The sequence below is a fragment of the Malaclemys terrapin genome, chromosome 7 (assembly GCF_027887155.1).
Source record: "Malaclemys terrapin pileata isolate rMalTer1 chromosome 7, rMalTer1.hap1, whole genome shotgun sequence".
Classification (NCBI taxonomy): Eukaryota; Metazoa; Chordata; order Testudines; family Emydidae; genus Malaclemys; species Malaclemys terrapin.
This window is the reverse complement of record NC_071511.1, coordinates 186,861-201,335: the sequence shown is the minus strand read 5'-3', so window position 1 is coordinate 201,335 and position 14,475 is coordinate 186,861. Positions and strand designations below refer to the sequence as shown.

The window sequence follows — 14,475 nt, the reverse complement described above, 5'->3', positions numbered from 1 at the left end:
TATTGATAAAAAGACTTCTTGTTCCCCTTTATTCCCGTAGCCAGTTTGAGCTCATTTTGTGCCTTTGCCTTTCTAATCTTGCCCCTGCATTCCTGTGTTGTTTGTCTATATTCATCCTTTGTAATCTGTCCTAGTTTCCATTTTTTATGAGACTCCTTTTTATTTTTTAGATCATGCAAGATCTTGTGGTTAAGCCAAGGAGGTCTTTTGCCATATCTCCTATCTTTCCTACTCAGCGGAATAGCTTGCTTTTGGGCCCTTAATAGTGTCCCTTTGAAAAACTGCCAACTCTCCTCAGTTGTTTTTCCCCTCAGTCTTGATTCCCATGGGACCTTACCTATCAGCTCTCTGAGCTTACCAAAATCCGCCTTCCTGAAATCCACTGTCTCTATTTTGCTGTACTTCTTTCTACCCTTCCTTAGAATTGTGAACTCTATGATTTCGTGATCACTTTCACCCAAGCTGCCTTCTGCTTTCAAATTCTCAACAAGTTCCTCCCTATTTGTTAAAATCAAGTCTAGAACAGCTTCCCCCAGTAGCTTTTTCAACCTTCTGAAATAAAAAGTTGTCTGCAATGCAGTCCAAGAACTTATTGGATGGTCTGTGCCCCGCTGTGTTATTTTCCCAACATATATCTGGACAGTTGAAGTCCCCCATCACCACCAAATCTTGGGCTTTCGATGATTTTGTTAGCTGTTTTAAGAAAAGCCTCATCCACCTCTTCCACCTGGTTGGGTGGCCTGTAGTAGACTAGCATGACATCACCCTTGTTTTTTACCCCTTTTTTTACTCCCCCTAGGAGGGAGGGATAGCTCAGTGGTTTGAGCATTGGCCTACTAAACCCAGGGTTGTGAGTTCAATCCTTGAGGGGGCCACTTAGGGATCTGGGGCAAAATCAGTACTTGGTCCTGCTAGTGAAGGCAGGGGGCTGGACTCAATGACCTTTCAAGGTCCCTTCCAGTTCTAGGAGATGGGATATCTCCATTAATTTCTAATTTCTAATTTAGCCTAACCCAGAGACTCTCTCAACACTTCCGTCTCCTATGTCCATCTCCACCTCAGTCCAAGTGTACCACAGGTGCATCCTTCCTCCCAGAGATAAAGAAACAATGGGCACACAATAGGACAGTGTTCCAGTCCTGCCGGAGTGCTCTGGAATACCATTCCAGCACTCTTTTGGGGAATGGGAACAGCGTTCTACTACTTCTGCTAATTCTAACCACTTCCCAGCCTCCGTGCAGGGGCTGAGTGGGGCCCCAATTCCAGTGCTGGTGGAGGGCTCCAGTCCTGGGCCAGGGGGTTCCCTCCCCTCACTGAATGCAAAGGGTCCTCCAAGCCAGCAGGTGCTGGGCCACGGTAGGGGGCACTCAGAGGTGGGTCAGCACAGAGGGAGCCTGGGATGCTGTAGCTGTGTAGTAGTAGGATTTTATGTTTGTATTTTGCATCATTTAGAAGAAGGACAAAGAATAATAATGCAGCATGCATTAAATTTATTGATGTATGATTTGACCATATCCTACCAGCCACCCTTTCTGAAAGCAGAAAGGAATGGCCTAGTGTGCCATGGATAAAGATGCATCAGCCAGAATCTTGTGTTTGAAGTTGATTTCAAGGCAGTGACAGACCTTTAGGGTCACCACCGTGTTGTAGGTTTAGCATTTTGAAATAAGTAAAAGAATGCAATGATTGTTTTCTCCTGCATTGTAATTTGATGTTCCTGTTCAAATGCTTTGTGTAAATCAATCCTGTTTTGTGTGTGAATGAGGAAGGTGTGTGTTAGAAGATAAGTGCGAAGCCTATCACCGGACCAGATGTTCTAGGGAGGAATCAGGGACGGATGTAAAGGCGTCAGGAGATTGCAACATGCTCCTATTGAGATGTCAGAGGAGGGCAGATTGCCGACTCTAAACGATAAGACAGGCACCCATCAATGGGGACAAGATAGCTGTGTTCAAACCCAGCATGGGGTAATTCCCTGAGAGACTGATGCAAGAAAAAAATAAAGGATGAGAAGAACAATTTAAGAAAACAAGCACTCATCAAACAGCAATTGATTACAGCATGACGGTGCAAAGCTCATTGGTCCCAATGAAGGAAGATCACTATATAAAGAAGGTGCTTTGCCATGAAACTTTGGGTTCGTCCTGCCAAGAGTTCCCCAGAGCATCGTGTCGCGACCGACAGAACCCAGTTCCTCTGTACCCATGATCAACCTAGCTGGCCACGACATCATGTATGTGTGTGTGTGTGTGGGGGGGGGGGTATCTCCAATAAATGCGGCGTATTGCCTTTTACCCTGAAAAAGATCCCGTATGCTTCTTATAAGCATAGCAGCTGGACCAGGCAGGTGAGCTTAGGGGCCAGATCCACCAGGAGCCCAGAGCGGAACTGGAGTCGGGCAATGTTGGGAGCTAAACAGAAAAGCCGTCCAGACAGCAGAGCCCCCAGCTAGGCAAACATAGGGAGAAGACAAGGGTGGGATGGGCTATGCAGGGAGTCACCCCCTGCTCCTCTGGGCCTCCCCCAGATCCCCCTATCATCCTCCCACCTCCCCCCAACTACCTCTAGCTCCCTTTGCTCCTGTGTGCCCTCCTAGGACATTGCACTGCCTCCCCCACCCCCCCAAATATGTACCTCAGCTCCACCCCATTCAAAGTGAGCTTCCACCACCTCTGGGGTTCTGACACTTCTGTTTTTAGGACTCCAGCACACAATAGGAGCACCTCAGTTGTCACCACTCCACGCCTGACCCTCACCAGTAACGCCTTTTCTTTGTGCTGCCTGTCCAAGCCAACTCCTACCTTGTGCAGTTGGCCTCTGCTGTCCCCCAGAAAAGCAATGGTGTGGCCATCTTCCACATTCACGGCCACAGCAGTCAGACGGGCTTCCGGCTCCTCCAGGATGGGCGCTGTTTCAAGAGGCACCCGACTGGCCATGGGACTGGGGGTGTGGTCCGAGCCGCAGGGGTACGCGTCCAAAGTGTCCTTTGTGGGGGAGGAAAGAAGAAAGGAGAGACCATTCCAAAAAGGAAACCAGGATCTTTAATAGCTATTACTTCTTTGCCCTCCCTATCCCCTTCCACCCAGGCATCTCAGTGTTCATCCCAAACGTAAATTATTTGAGCCTTAAATCCCCTTGGAGGCAGATCAGTATTATCCCCACTTTACAAAGGAAGGTGAGGCACAGAGAGGTTAAGGGATAAACCCAAGACCTGACTGTGAATCAGTGACAGTTTGAGGCAAAGTGCAGACATCACTCCCCCTCAACAGATCCTGGGTGGCCACAAACACTTTATTCCTTTGCAGAAGAATCTAGGTTTCCTAGTACTCAGAACTGTGGCTTAGGTAAATACTTGAGAGACACACCTAGGTGCTGGAAATTCAGCAGAGAGAAGGTTTTACTGAGACATTTCTGAAACACCACCCCAGTGTGTTTCCAGGGGATGCTGTGCGGTCATCTTTCAGGTGAGTTTAGATTAAACTGATTTTCTTAAAGACTTTTTTCATACATGCTTCTCCTCTTGGAATCACTGCAAGGCAGAGTGAAGATTGTCTGAATGCCCTAATTGTACATTACTTTTTAAGTCTACACTACGGGGACTATACTGGCAAAACTATGGCACTGTAGGTATATAGGCATAATGCAGACTACACTGATGGAAGGGACTTTTCCATTGGTGTAGGAACTCCAACTCCCCAAGTGATGGTAGCTAGGTCAATGAAAGCATTCTTTCATTTACCTAGTTGCATCTTTACTGGGGGTTAGGTCAGCATAGCTACTTCACTCAGGGGTGTGGACTGTTCACACCCTTAGCGATGCAGCTACATTGATCTAAATTTTAAGTATAGTCCAGGTAATACTAACGGTAACCTTAACCCTGAATTCCCTGGGTTTATAACACTTGGTTTTGAGATATTCATGGATTCCAAAGCCAGAAAGGACCATTGTGATAATCTAGTCCAGGGGTGGGCAAACTTTTTGGCCCGAGGGCCACATCGGGATTGCGAAACGGTATGGAGGGCCAGGTAGGGAAGGCTGTGCCCCCAAAACAGCCTGGCCCCTGCCCCCTATCCACCCCGACAGCCCCCCTCAGAACCTCCGACCCATCCAAGCCCCCCTGCTCCTTGTCCCCTGACTGCCCCCTCCCAGGATCCCCTGCCCCTAACCGCCCCCCCGGGACCCTATCCCCTATCCTCTTCCCCCCCAAGCCACTTTCGGAATGTGGCCCTGCGAACACGGGCAGAGGACTCAGGAGGAGCAGGGGCAGCTGCGCAGCCGGAGAGAAGCAGCGGTTTCCCCTTCAAAGCGCCGCTTCTCTCCATCCGGCTGCGCGGCCACCCGAAGTTCCTCCCGAGTCCTCTGCCCATGTTCCCCATGCTCTCACCACCCGCACCTCCCGCCTGCTACCCTGCACCCACAGTGCTCCCCTCCCCCCCCGTGGGGGGTGCGCCAGTGCTGAGCTGCCCGAGTGCCCAGCCCTGGGTCCCCCTGTTGTTGGGGGGCCCGTGCCAGGGCATCCTGTGTTGATTTGTAAATCTGCCCCTGAGCTGCGTTGTCCGGCCAGAGCCAGCCACATTGCCACGCTGCTGGCACGGCGAGCTGAGGCTGTGGGGGAGGGGAGTCAGCAGGGGAGGGGCCGGGGCCGGCCGGGAGCTCAGGGGCCGGGCAGGACAGCCCCGCAGGCCGTAGTTTGCCCACCTCTGATCTAGTCTGACCTCCTGTATAACTCAGGCCATAGAACTTCTCCAAAACAACTCCTGTTTGAACTAGACCATATATTTTAGAAAGGTTGATTTAAAAATTGCCAGTGTTGGAGAATCAACTTCAACCCTTGGTAAACTGCTCCAGTAGTTAATTACCCTCATTATTAAATATTGATGCCTCATTTACAGTTTGAATTTGCCTAGCTTCAGGTTCCAACCATTAGCTCTTGTTATATCCCTGTGGGCTAGATTGAAGAGCTCATTGTTAAATATTTGATCACTGTTCAGAAGTACCTACATGGAGAATAAGTCAACTCCTTAACCTTCTCTTTGTTATGCTAAATAGACTGAGCTTCTTGAATCTATCAGTATAAGGTGTATTTTCCAATCCTTTAATCATTCTTATGGCTCTTCCATGAATCCTCTCCAATTTACCAACATCTTTCTTGAACTGTAGACACCAGAACTAGACACAGTATTCCAGCAGTGGTGGCACTGGTGCCAAGGACAGAGGTAATACAACTCCCTACTCCTACTCAAGATTCCCCTATTTATGCATCCAAGGATCACATTAGCCTTTTCAATCACAACACTGCACTGGGAGCTTATGGTCAGCAGCTTATCCATTATGACCCCCTGCCCAATGTCTTTTTCAGAGTCACTACTGCCCAGGATAGAGTCCTCCATCGTGGCCTACATTTTTATTCCCAGAGGTATACATTTACATTTGGCCATATTCAAACACATGTTGTTGTCTTGTGCTCAGTTTACCAAGAGATCCAGATTGCTTTGTATCAGTGACGTGTCCTCTTCATTATTTATCACTCCCTCAATTTCTGTGACATCTGAAAATTTTATTAGTGATTATTTTAAGTTTTCTTCAGATAATTGATAAAAATGTTAAATAGCATTAGGGCCAAGAACTGATTCCTGTAGGGCCCCATTAGAAACACACCTGCTCAATGATAACTTCCCATTTACAATTTGATTTTGAAACTTGTCAGCCAGTTTTTAATCCATTTAATGTGTCATATAAATTTTGTAGCATTCTAGTTTTTAATCAAAATGTTGTGCATTACCCAGTCAAATTACTTGCAGAAGTCTCAGTATATTACATCTACACAATTACCTTTATCAACCAAATGTATAATCTCATCATAAAAAGATATCAAGTTAGTTTAATGGGATCTATTTTCCATTAACCCATGTTTGGCATTAATTACATTACCCTGCTTTAATTCTTTATTAAAGAAGTCTCATATCAGCCATTCTGTTAACTTGTCCAGGATCAATTTCAGACTGACAGGCCTATAACTAGCTGGGTCATCCTGTTTATTCTTTTTCAATACTAGCACAACATTAGTTTTCTGCCAGTCTTCAGAAACCTCCCCAGTGTTCCAAAACATATTGAAAATTAATGGGCCAGCAAGTTTCTCAAACAGTTCTTTTAAAACTCTCGGATGCTGATTTAAAAATGTCTAGCTTTAATAACTGCTAGTTAACATCCTCAAGAGCTAATAGTGGAATGGAAAGTGTGTTATCATATGATATGACTACATCATCTGTTTTCTCCCCAAATATAGAACAGAAATATTTATTGAAGACTTCTGCCTTTTCTACATTATTATTGACAGTTCTACCATTTCTATCAATAATGGACCAATGTCATTGTTAGGATTCTTTCCATTCCTAATAAACTTTAAAAAACCCTCCTTTTGTCCTTAACTCTGCTGTCCATAGATGTTTTTTTGTGTCACTTTGCTTCCCTTATCAACTTTCTACAGTTCCTAGTTTCTTTACTATCAACTTCCCTTTTGTTCAGTTTATATATATAGTTTTCACACACCCTCTCTATGCCAGGTTGACTTTTTAACCAATGTGACCTTTCTTGAGTGCGTCTTTTTGGCCATCTAGTAAAGTCTTCTTAAACACTTACCAATTATCATTCTTTTTTTTCTGCCACTGATTTGGCTCATAATTGTTTTCACCTTTTGTGAAATTAGCCCTTTTAAAGCACCAAGTTTATTTTATATTACTTCTTTAAACTTTATTTTGTTTGCATATAGCAAATGTGATCAAGTCATGATCACTTGCACCTAAGTTACCACTGATTTTTAATGTTGTGATCAATTCTTCACGTGTGTCCAAGTAGCCTGGCAGCCACCTGAAGCATGAGCAGTCTGTTGAAACTACAGGCAATGGGAATGCTCCTAGTCAGATAACAATACTGAGCAGACTGGAGAGACTGCTTCCCTTAGGAGCCTATATACCTGCTTTGGGGTCATGGGTTCTCACCTGTGGTTGGCTGAACCCTGGCTGAATGGTGTAGGGCCTATCCCAAAACCTGCAGGTAATTGCCTCTGATGACTCATCACACTCTCTGGCTCAGGGCTGACTCATCAGGCTTAAGCAGTCTCAGACTCAGAAGTATCACAGTTTGTCAGCACTGGGTCTAATACAAAATTCCCTATGTCGGATGCAAACTTTGTGTTAGGAAATTGTCATCTATAATATTTAGAAATTCTGAGGGTGTTTCAGTAATGGCAGCATGAGACCTCCAGTATGCGTCACTCAGATTGAAGTCCCCCACAATCATGCAGATTTTTTCCTTGTTATACATAAGTGTTTAAGAAGCAATCCTGTTCCCTAATGTGATTTCATGCTCTGTAGCTGACACACACTAGTACCCCATCTTGTGGTTTATCTGTTAAGACCAAGATCCATAAGCATTCAAGTTCTTTTCTTCCAAGATATCAGTGACTCAGAAACAAGTATTGCCATTTTTGGCATGGAGGGCCATTCCCTCTCTCCTTTTGCCCACTTGATCATTCCTAACTAGATTATAACATTTTAACATTCCAATCAGGCAAATCACCCTACCAGGCTTCAGTAATACCACCTAGATCAAACTTATGCTAATAAAAGAGCAATTCCCATTCTTGTTTGTTATTCAAGCTCCTAGCATTGGTGTATAGGCAATTAAAGAATTTAATTACAACAACCCTGTAATATGTTTAACCATTAACTTACTGATGGGTGCTCTCAACCATAACTCCTTTGTACCTTAGGGTTTGGGGGGGGGGCAGGGAGGTCTGGGATTTTCATTAGTTTTTTTTACACTATGATGTTTCATATATGGACACTAAACAAGAGACCCAAAAAGAATACTCCCATACAGTATTTTATGGCTGCAGAGAAGGCTCCCAGGTCCTGGGTCCTCCAGATAGTAGCCAGCCCCCAAAACAAGGGCGCCTGACTCAGGGCTTCCCACTCAGCCCCAACCAGGCACGGTGCAGAGGGGGTTGGCATAGCCAGCACAGCCCTGGGGTCCCAGCTGGCTGAACTCAGCTCAGTGCTCTGGTCTGTGCTGCACTGCACACCGCCCCAGTCCCAGCCCTCCCCTCTCCCCTCCCCTCCCATAGCCTTAGGCTGCCAGGCAAAGGGCAGGTGGGTTCAAGACCAGCTTCCTGCTGCTGCTCCCACACACCTGGGTCCTAGTGCAACCGCCAGGGACCAGGGTAGGGCTAAGGAATGTTTGGATTTCTGTTGAGGCAACACCCAGAGGCCTCATGCTGGGACAAGGCTCAAAGCTGCCTCCCTGGAGCAGGCGTGGGAGACTCCCAGCTGAGCAGAGCCGAACCCCTCCGGGTCCACTCCTAAACACACAAGAGACAATGGACTGGGGCCTACTGGGCTAAGCACAGGCCTATGTGCCAGGAGCGCCACTCTCACTCTCTCTGGCCCAGAGGAGTCACTGCCTCTCCCTTTTAATTATTTTATTCCCAGCTGGGGTTGTGTGGAAAGACTTAGGGTGAGCCCAATACAGAGATGGCATGGTTACCTCAAAACCAAGTGTTACAAGCCCAGGAAATCTAAAGTGAAGGTTACACTTCAATCCAAAGTGTGAGGTAAGCAAGGGGGTTCCAGATTTTTTTCCCTGAGGCCCACCTGTGCAGCTGCAATAGGCACTGCCACCCACTATCAACACTTCTTGAGGAAAAGTATTAATTTTAATTATTACATCAACGTAAACAGTTTGATAGTGCCTCCTCCCACCTCGCCCACCAGGCAGGCAAGCTATCCTCCCCTTAGGCTGATCAAATGGGAAATCAGGCAAGGAGCTGCCAAGCACGCAGACTGGCCTCCTCGGGCAGCTACACATCTATCAGGGAGAGGGGCACCATGGGGCGTGTGTGGCCCCTCACCTCAGCAGGGCCCAGGGCCAGCGAGAGGGTGAAGAGGCCACGCAGGTGCCACAGCCAGCCCCTGCCAACACCCTCCACCTCAGCAGCCCACTAAGTACCTTGAGCACGTCACCTGGCAGCCCAGCTACAGTCTCCCACCCAGCACCCTGGTGCACCTCACAGGCACCCCCTGCCCAGGAAGGAAAGGTTTCAGGGTTGCCAGAGCCGGGGGCCAGGCATGGGCTCGGGCCAGGCCCAGCCATTACCTGTGGCGATCCCGATCATGGCATTGTCCAGGTGGAAACAGAGCAGCACCGCTGAGCCCCAGTCCCAGGGGGACCACAGGGCTGATGCTCCAGAGGGCCCGACAGCCACAGATCTCAGGCTGTGGCAGCTCAGAGTGGGAACAGCCGTGAACCCTCCAGCCTCCTCTAGCTGCCCTGGGAGCCGCTGCCTCTTGGGACCGGTCCCTTCTCCTTTCCATCCACCCACCAGCTCCACTTTGCCCTCTGCTGCCCGCCTGGTGTGCTGGGCTCCTCCGGCCCTGGGAGGGGCCATCCCCAGCCACCGCTCCACCACCAAAGGGGACTGGTGGCCAGCTCCCAGCCTGGGACTCCTGCTCATCGTCCGCTTCCCAGTCGGACATGGCGGTGCTACATGCCCTGCAGGTGGGAGGGGGCCTGCCGGATGAGGGGGCGTGACTCGAGCTGTTCAGGGGGTGACTAAACCTTTAAGTTGATAGTGGGGGGCACAATTTATACAGTTTCAGGGAGCAACACCCTCTACATCCCTCTCAAACGCTTCACACTGTTGCACCAGCAGACCACGCAGGACTGTGTTGCAGCCCATCTTTGGGCCACAGTCCACAGTTTGGGAACCCCTGAGATAAGCAATGTCCAGCTATGGGCCCCAACCCTCACTCCACCGTGCAGAGATTCCAGGCAATAGTCAGAGGGCTAGGGCTACTTTTGTGCTCCCAGATTTGACTAAACTGATGTTTCTAGATATGTTTAATTGTTTTCCTCTTCTCCCTTCATGGCATCACTGCAGGGGACAGAGTGAAGAGTATTTGAGTGTCATGTGCACTATTTACCTTACCTTGTTTGTGTTTCTTTTAGGTGTAACTGCATCAACTGAATTTCCTAGGTTTAGAGAGACAAGGTGGGAGAGAGAATATCTTTTATTGGACCCACTTCTTGTGGTGAGAGAGAGAGAGACAAGCTTTCAAGTGACACAGAATTCTTCCTCAGGTCTGAGAAATGTGTCACAGCTAAATACAAGGTAGAACAGACTGTTTAGCATAAGTAATTAACATCTATTTCAAGGGACCATTCAAGGTGAAGTGGACCTTTAACACCCTTCCAGTTATGGGGGGACCACAGGAGGGAAAGCAGCTGGGGCAGTTGTTAATGGGTTATAGATTGTTGTAATAAGCCATAAAATTCTCAGAACAAGTACAGTAGCTGTGGGTAGGATATTCTGTATTTTTCGAACAGACCAAGAGATTGGGAATCCCTGCTTTAAGTGTACAATGTAACCCTGTCTTAAATACGGAGTCACAACCAGTGCCTCCATAAGTCAATCACTCTTTGAATCTTGCTAAATACTTGGCCTCAATGATATTGTGCAGCAGTGAGTTCCACAATCTAATTATGCCTTGTGTGAAAAACTCTCAGGCTCCGACTCCATGGGTGCTCTGTGGCTGGAGCACTGATAGAAAAAAAAAAAATAGTGGGTGCTCAGCACCCACCAGTCTCAGCTGATTAGGGCGTCGCCAATCATCTAATCTGGGGTGCCGCCAAACAGCTGTTTGGCGGCTTGGAGAGGGGCTTTGGGAAGGGGCTTGGGGGAGGGCAGAGAGCAGTGAGAGAGCAGGGCCCTGGGGGAAAGGGCAGAGTGAGGGCAGGGCCTAAGGGCAAAGCAGGGGTGGAGCACCCCTGGGGAAAAGTAAAAACCAGTGCCTATGGAAAAACTATATCCTTTTATCTGTTTTAATTTCACACATTTCAATCTTATTGAATATTCCCTTTTCTTGTCTACAAAACAGAGAGAACAGACGCTCCCAATTTACCTTCTCTCTAGGATTACCATTTTGTTTATTTTAGTATGCCCCCCTTTTTTCCTCTACACAAACCCAAACTTTTCTCTCTCTTTTCTAAGCATTTTTTCCATATCCCTAATCATTCTTATCGCCCTTCTCTGAATTCCTCTAATTCTACAATATCCTTTGTGTGATTGGGTGAACTATACTGCACACAGTATTCCAGCTGAGGATAACCCTTCACTTTATATGATAGCATTATGATATTCTTGATATTATTCTCCATCCCCTTCCTTATGCATCCCAAGTACATTTTTTTAACTGCAGCTATACATAGAGAGAAGTCTTCATGGATGACACCTAGGTCCTTTTCCCAAGTCAATATCATTAATTTAGAATCCTGTGACGTGTACAAATAATTCAAAATTTTCTCTCCAATGTGCATTACTGTGCATTTACCAACACTAAACTTCATTTGCCCATTCACCTAGCTTGATCAGGACCCCCTGAAGGGCTCAACAATCTTCTCCAGATTTAATTAATGTCAATAATTTTGTGGCACACAACTCACACCCTTTCCAGGTCATTAATAGATACGAGAAAAAAGACCAGACCTAGTACTGAACCTTAAGGCAACCCCTGTTAACCTTCTGCCATTATGAAAATTCACCATTTATTTTTACTCTTTACCTATCTTTTACCTAGTTTTTGATCAAGGACAATACTTTGTTACTCATCTCTGACTACTTAACTTGTTTAGTGGCCTCTAAAGAGAGGCCCTGTGAAAGGCCTTTTGAAGGTTTAAATTAATTCTGTGAAATACTTCTCCTTTACCCACTACTTTATTGACACATTCAAAGAATTGTAATATATAAGCAAAACATGATTTTCCATTGCAAAAACCATGTTGATTAGACCCTATCATATCATGATCTTCCAGCTGTGGTATTATTCTATTTTTAATTACTGTTTCAAACAATTTACCATGTTTAGATGCAAAACTTATTGGTCTATAATTCCCCAAATCACATCTAGAGCTTTTTAAAAAAGTGGGTACAATATTTGCTATCATCTAATCCCAAAATGTAGTACCTGTTTTTAATCAGAGATTGCATATTTCTGCTACCAGCTCAGCTACTTCATTCTCAAGCTCCTTCTGAACTCTTGTGTGTATACCATCTAGGTCTGGCGACTTATTGCTTTTTTATTTATCCAGTTACCCAATTATTAGGCAGTTTTTAAAACTGCAGCCAGTAATCTTTTCACCATATATAATGTTAGGCATTTAAGTCTGTATAGCTGGGATGTCATGCTCCTAGCCACAAAATGTGTTTACATTGTCCATATGGCAGACTGAGATTGTACCACATCTAAATTTCCATTTAAAAAAAGTTTCAAGCCTTTACAGTTGTGAAGAACCTTTTGAATGGGACCCTGATGCTGTATTGTCTTATACATCCTAAACCAACAGCTCTACAAAATGTGTGGACTACTCCATTTATCTTAATTGAGTGTTAACACTGAACCCTAATGATGACCAACTTTTACCAAAAGCTTAAAACAGGTAGTTATTCATGTAAACAGCCAAAAGGGAGGAACAGCTGTGCCCAAAAGGGCCCAGCATCATTCTCTCTGTGTGATGGTGAATGCAACAGCAACTTTTCTAACAAAGTCTGGTTACTTAATAAGGAGATTATCTTTGCACAAACTTCCCATCAGTATCAGTGCACTGTGGGGACCATGTGTGGGATTAACTATGTAACCCCAACCAATGGACCACAATGAATATTTGTCCCTCTCCACAGAATGGGAGCGAGGCTCTTCTTTTATTCACAGACAACAATTCTGACAGTTTTATAGCTATAACCTCCCTGCTGCCAGCAACATCTCGCAATGCAATCAAGTTAGAGTACTGAGCCCACAATGCATATCATGTACTTCATTGTCCTGTCCCTGGTTCTATGCAGCATTCACAAGAGCTATGTAGCCCTTACAAGTCCTGCAGCAGCCTCAGTCATGCTTTTAATTAATGGTGACCAATAGCCTCTGCATAGGTGAGGTTGCTACCAGCATTTAATTATAAGGCTTATTTTCCATACCCTCACCCTAAATCTAATTAATAAGCCTGTATGTTTTCAGAATGTTCCAACAAACTTTCAGGGTGAAGTTGCTTTTCCTGAAAACTTTAGAGAAAGCAGAGTAAATGCTTTTCCAGTTGAAGGGTGGATAAAAGTCAATGAGTTAAAAAAAAAATCAAAAAACGAATTTTATTTAAATTGGATTTTTTTTTATTTAAAATCGGATTTTTTGATAAAATGTGTTTTGAGGAAAAAACCTATCTAAAGATGGTTTTAATTAAGATACATTATAGCTCAAAGATATCTCATCATGGAATAGGGATTATAAATTCTAATTCTATAGTATGAGACAATATATTCATGTAATGTTTAAAAAAAGTTAAGAACATAAGAACGGCCATATGGGTCAGACCAAAAGTCCATCCAGCCCAGTATCCTGTCTACCAACAGTGCCAGGTGCCCCAGAGGGAGTGAACTTAACAGGTAATCCATCTCCACCCTCTGACAAACAGAGGGTGGGGACACCATTTCTTACCCATCCTGGTAAGAGCCATTAATGGATTTAACCTCCATGAAAGAGAACTAGATAAATTCATGGAGGTTAAATTCATTAATAGCTATTAGCCAGGATGGGTAAGGAATGGTGTCTGTAGCCTCTGTTTGTCAGATGGATGGAAGGATTACCTGTTAGGTTAACTGGCCGCCCTTCCTGCAGCCCCCATTGGCGTGGAGCAGCGAACCGCGGCCAGTGGGAGCAGCGATCGGCCGAACCTGCGGACGCGGCAGGTAAACAAACCAGCCCAGCCCGCCAGGGGCTTTCCCTGAACAAGCGGTGGCTCTAGTTTGATAACCACTGGACTAGATGACCTCCTGAGGTTCCTTCCAACCCTGATATTTTATGATTCTGTGAATAAGAACCATTCAAGAAATATAAGTTTGCTGATGATGTTTTAAAGAAAGTCACACCAGTGAACTGGTGGAAGTCACTTAAGCACTTGGATTCAGAGACTGTTGAAGTGATAATCTCACTTTTAACAGCAGTAGCTTCTATTGCTGGTGTAGAAAGAATATTTTCCTCCTTTGGACTAATTCATTCCATATTGGGAAATCGTTTGGGACCTGAAAAAGCAGGAAAGCTTGTTTTTCTTTTCCAGATTATGAACAAACAGGAAAATGAAGTGAGGACGACTGAGTTAGCTGCAGAAGCCAATATTTTAAGTTTCTCATGTTGACCTGGCTGACACAGTCGCTTTAATTTTTTGTTTTGTTTTTTGTTTTAATATTTCATGTAACTATTTTAGGTAAAAACAATTTTAACAAAAACAAACCTGATTTTAAAAAACGTGAATGTTTAACTAAATTCAAAAATTCATATGCTTGTTTTGTTAAAATATTATATGTTTGCTGTTGAAGAAAAAAATCCAGAATACATAACGTTGTTTTAGTTAAACAAAACAATTTAAATGTCT

General features: G+C 45.2%; 1 protein-coding gene across 6 annotated transcripts in view; it reads right to left on the bottom strand.

Moving 5' to 3' along the window:
• Positions 1-14,475, bottom strand: part of PLXNB1 (plexin B1) — a 220,053-nt gene that overhangs the window by 99,906 nt on the left and 105,672 nt on the right. For all 6 annotated transcript variants that reach the window (XM_054034114.1, XM_054034116.1, XM_054034117.1 and 3 more), the window contains one exon: positions 2,802-2,984. In XM_054034114.1, coding sequence (XP_053890089.1) covers positions 2,802-2,984 — 183 coding nt within the window. The remainder of the gene's footprint in view (positions 1-2,801; positions 2,985-14,475) is intronic.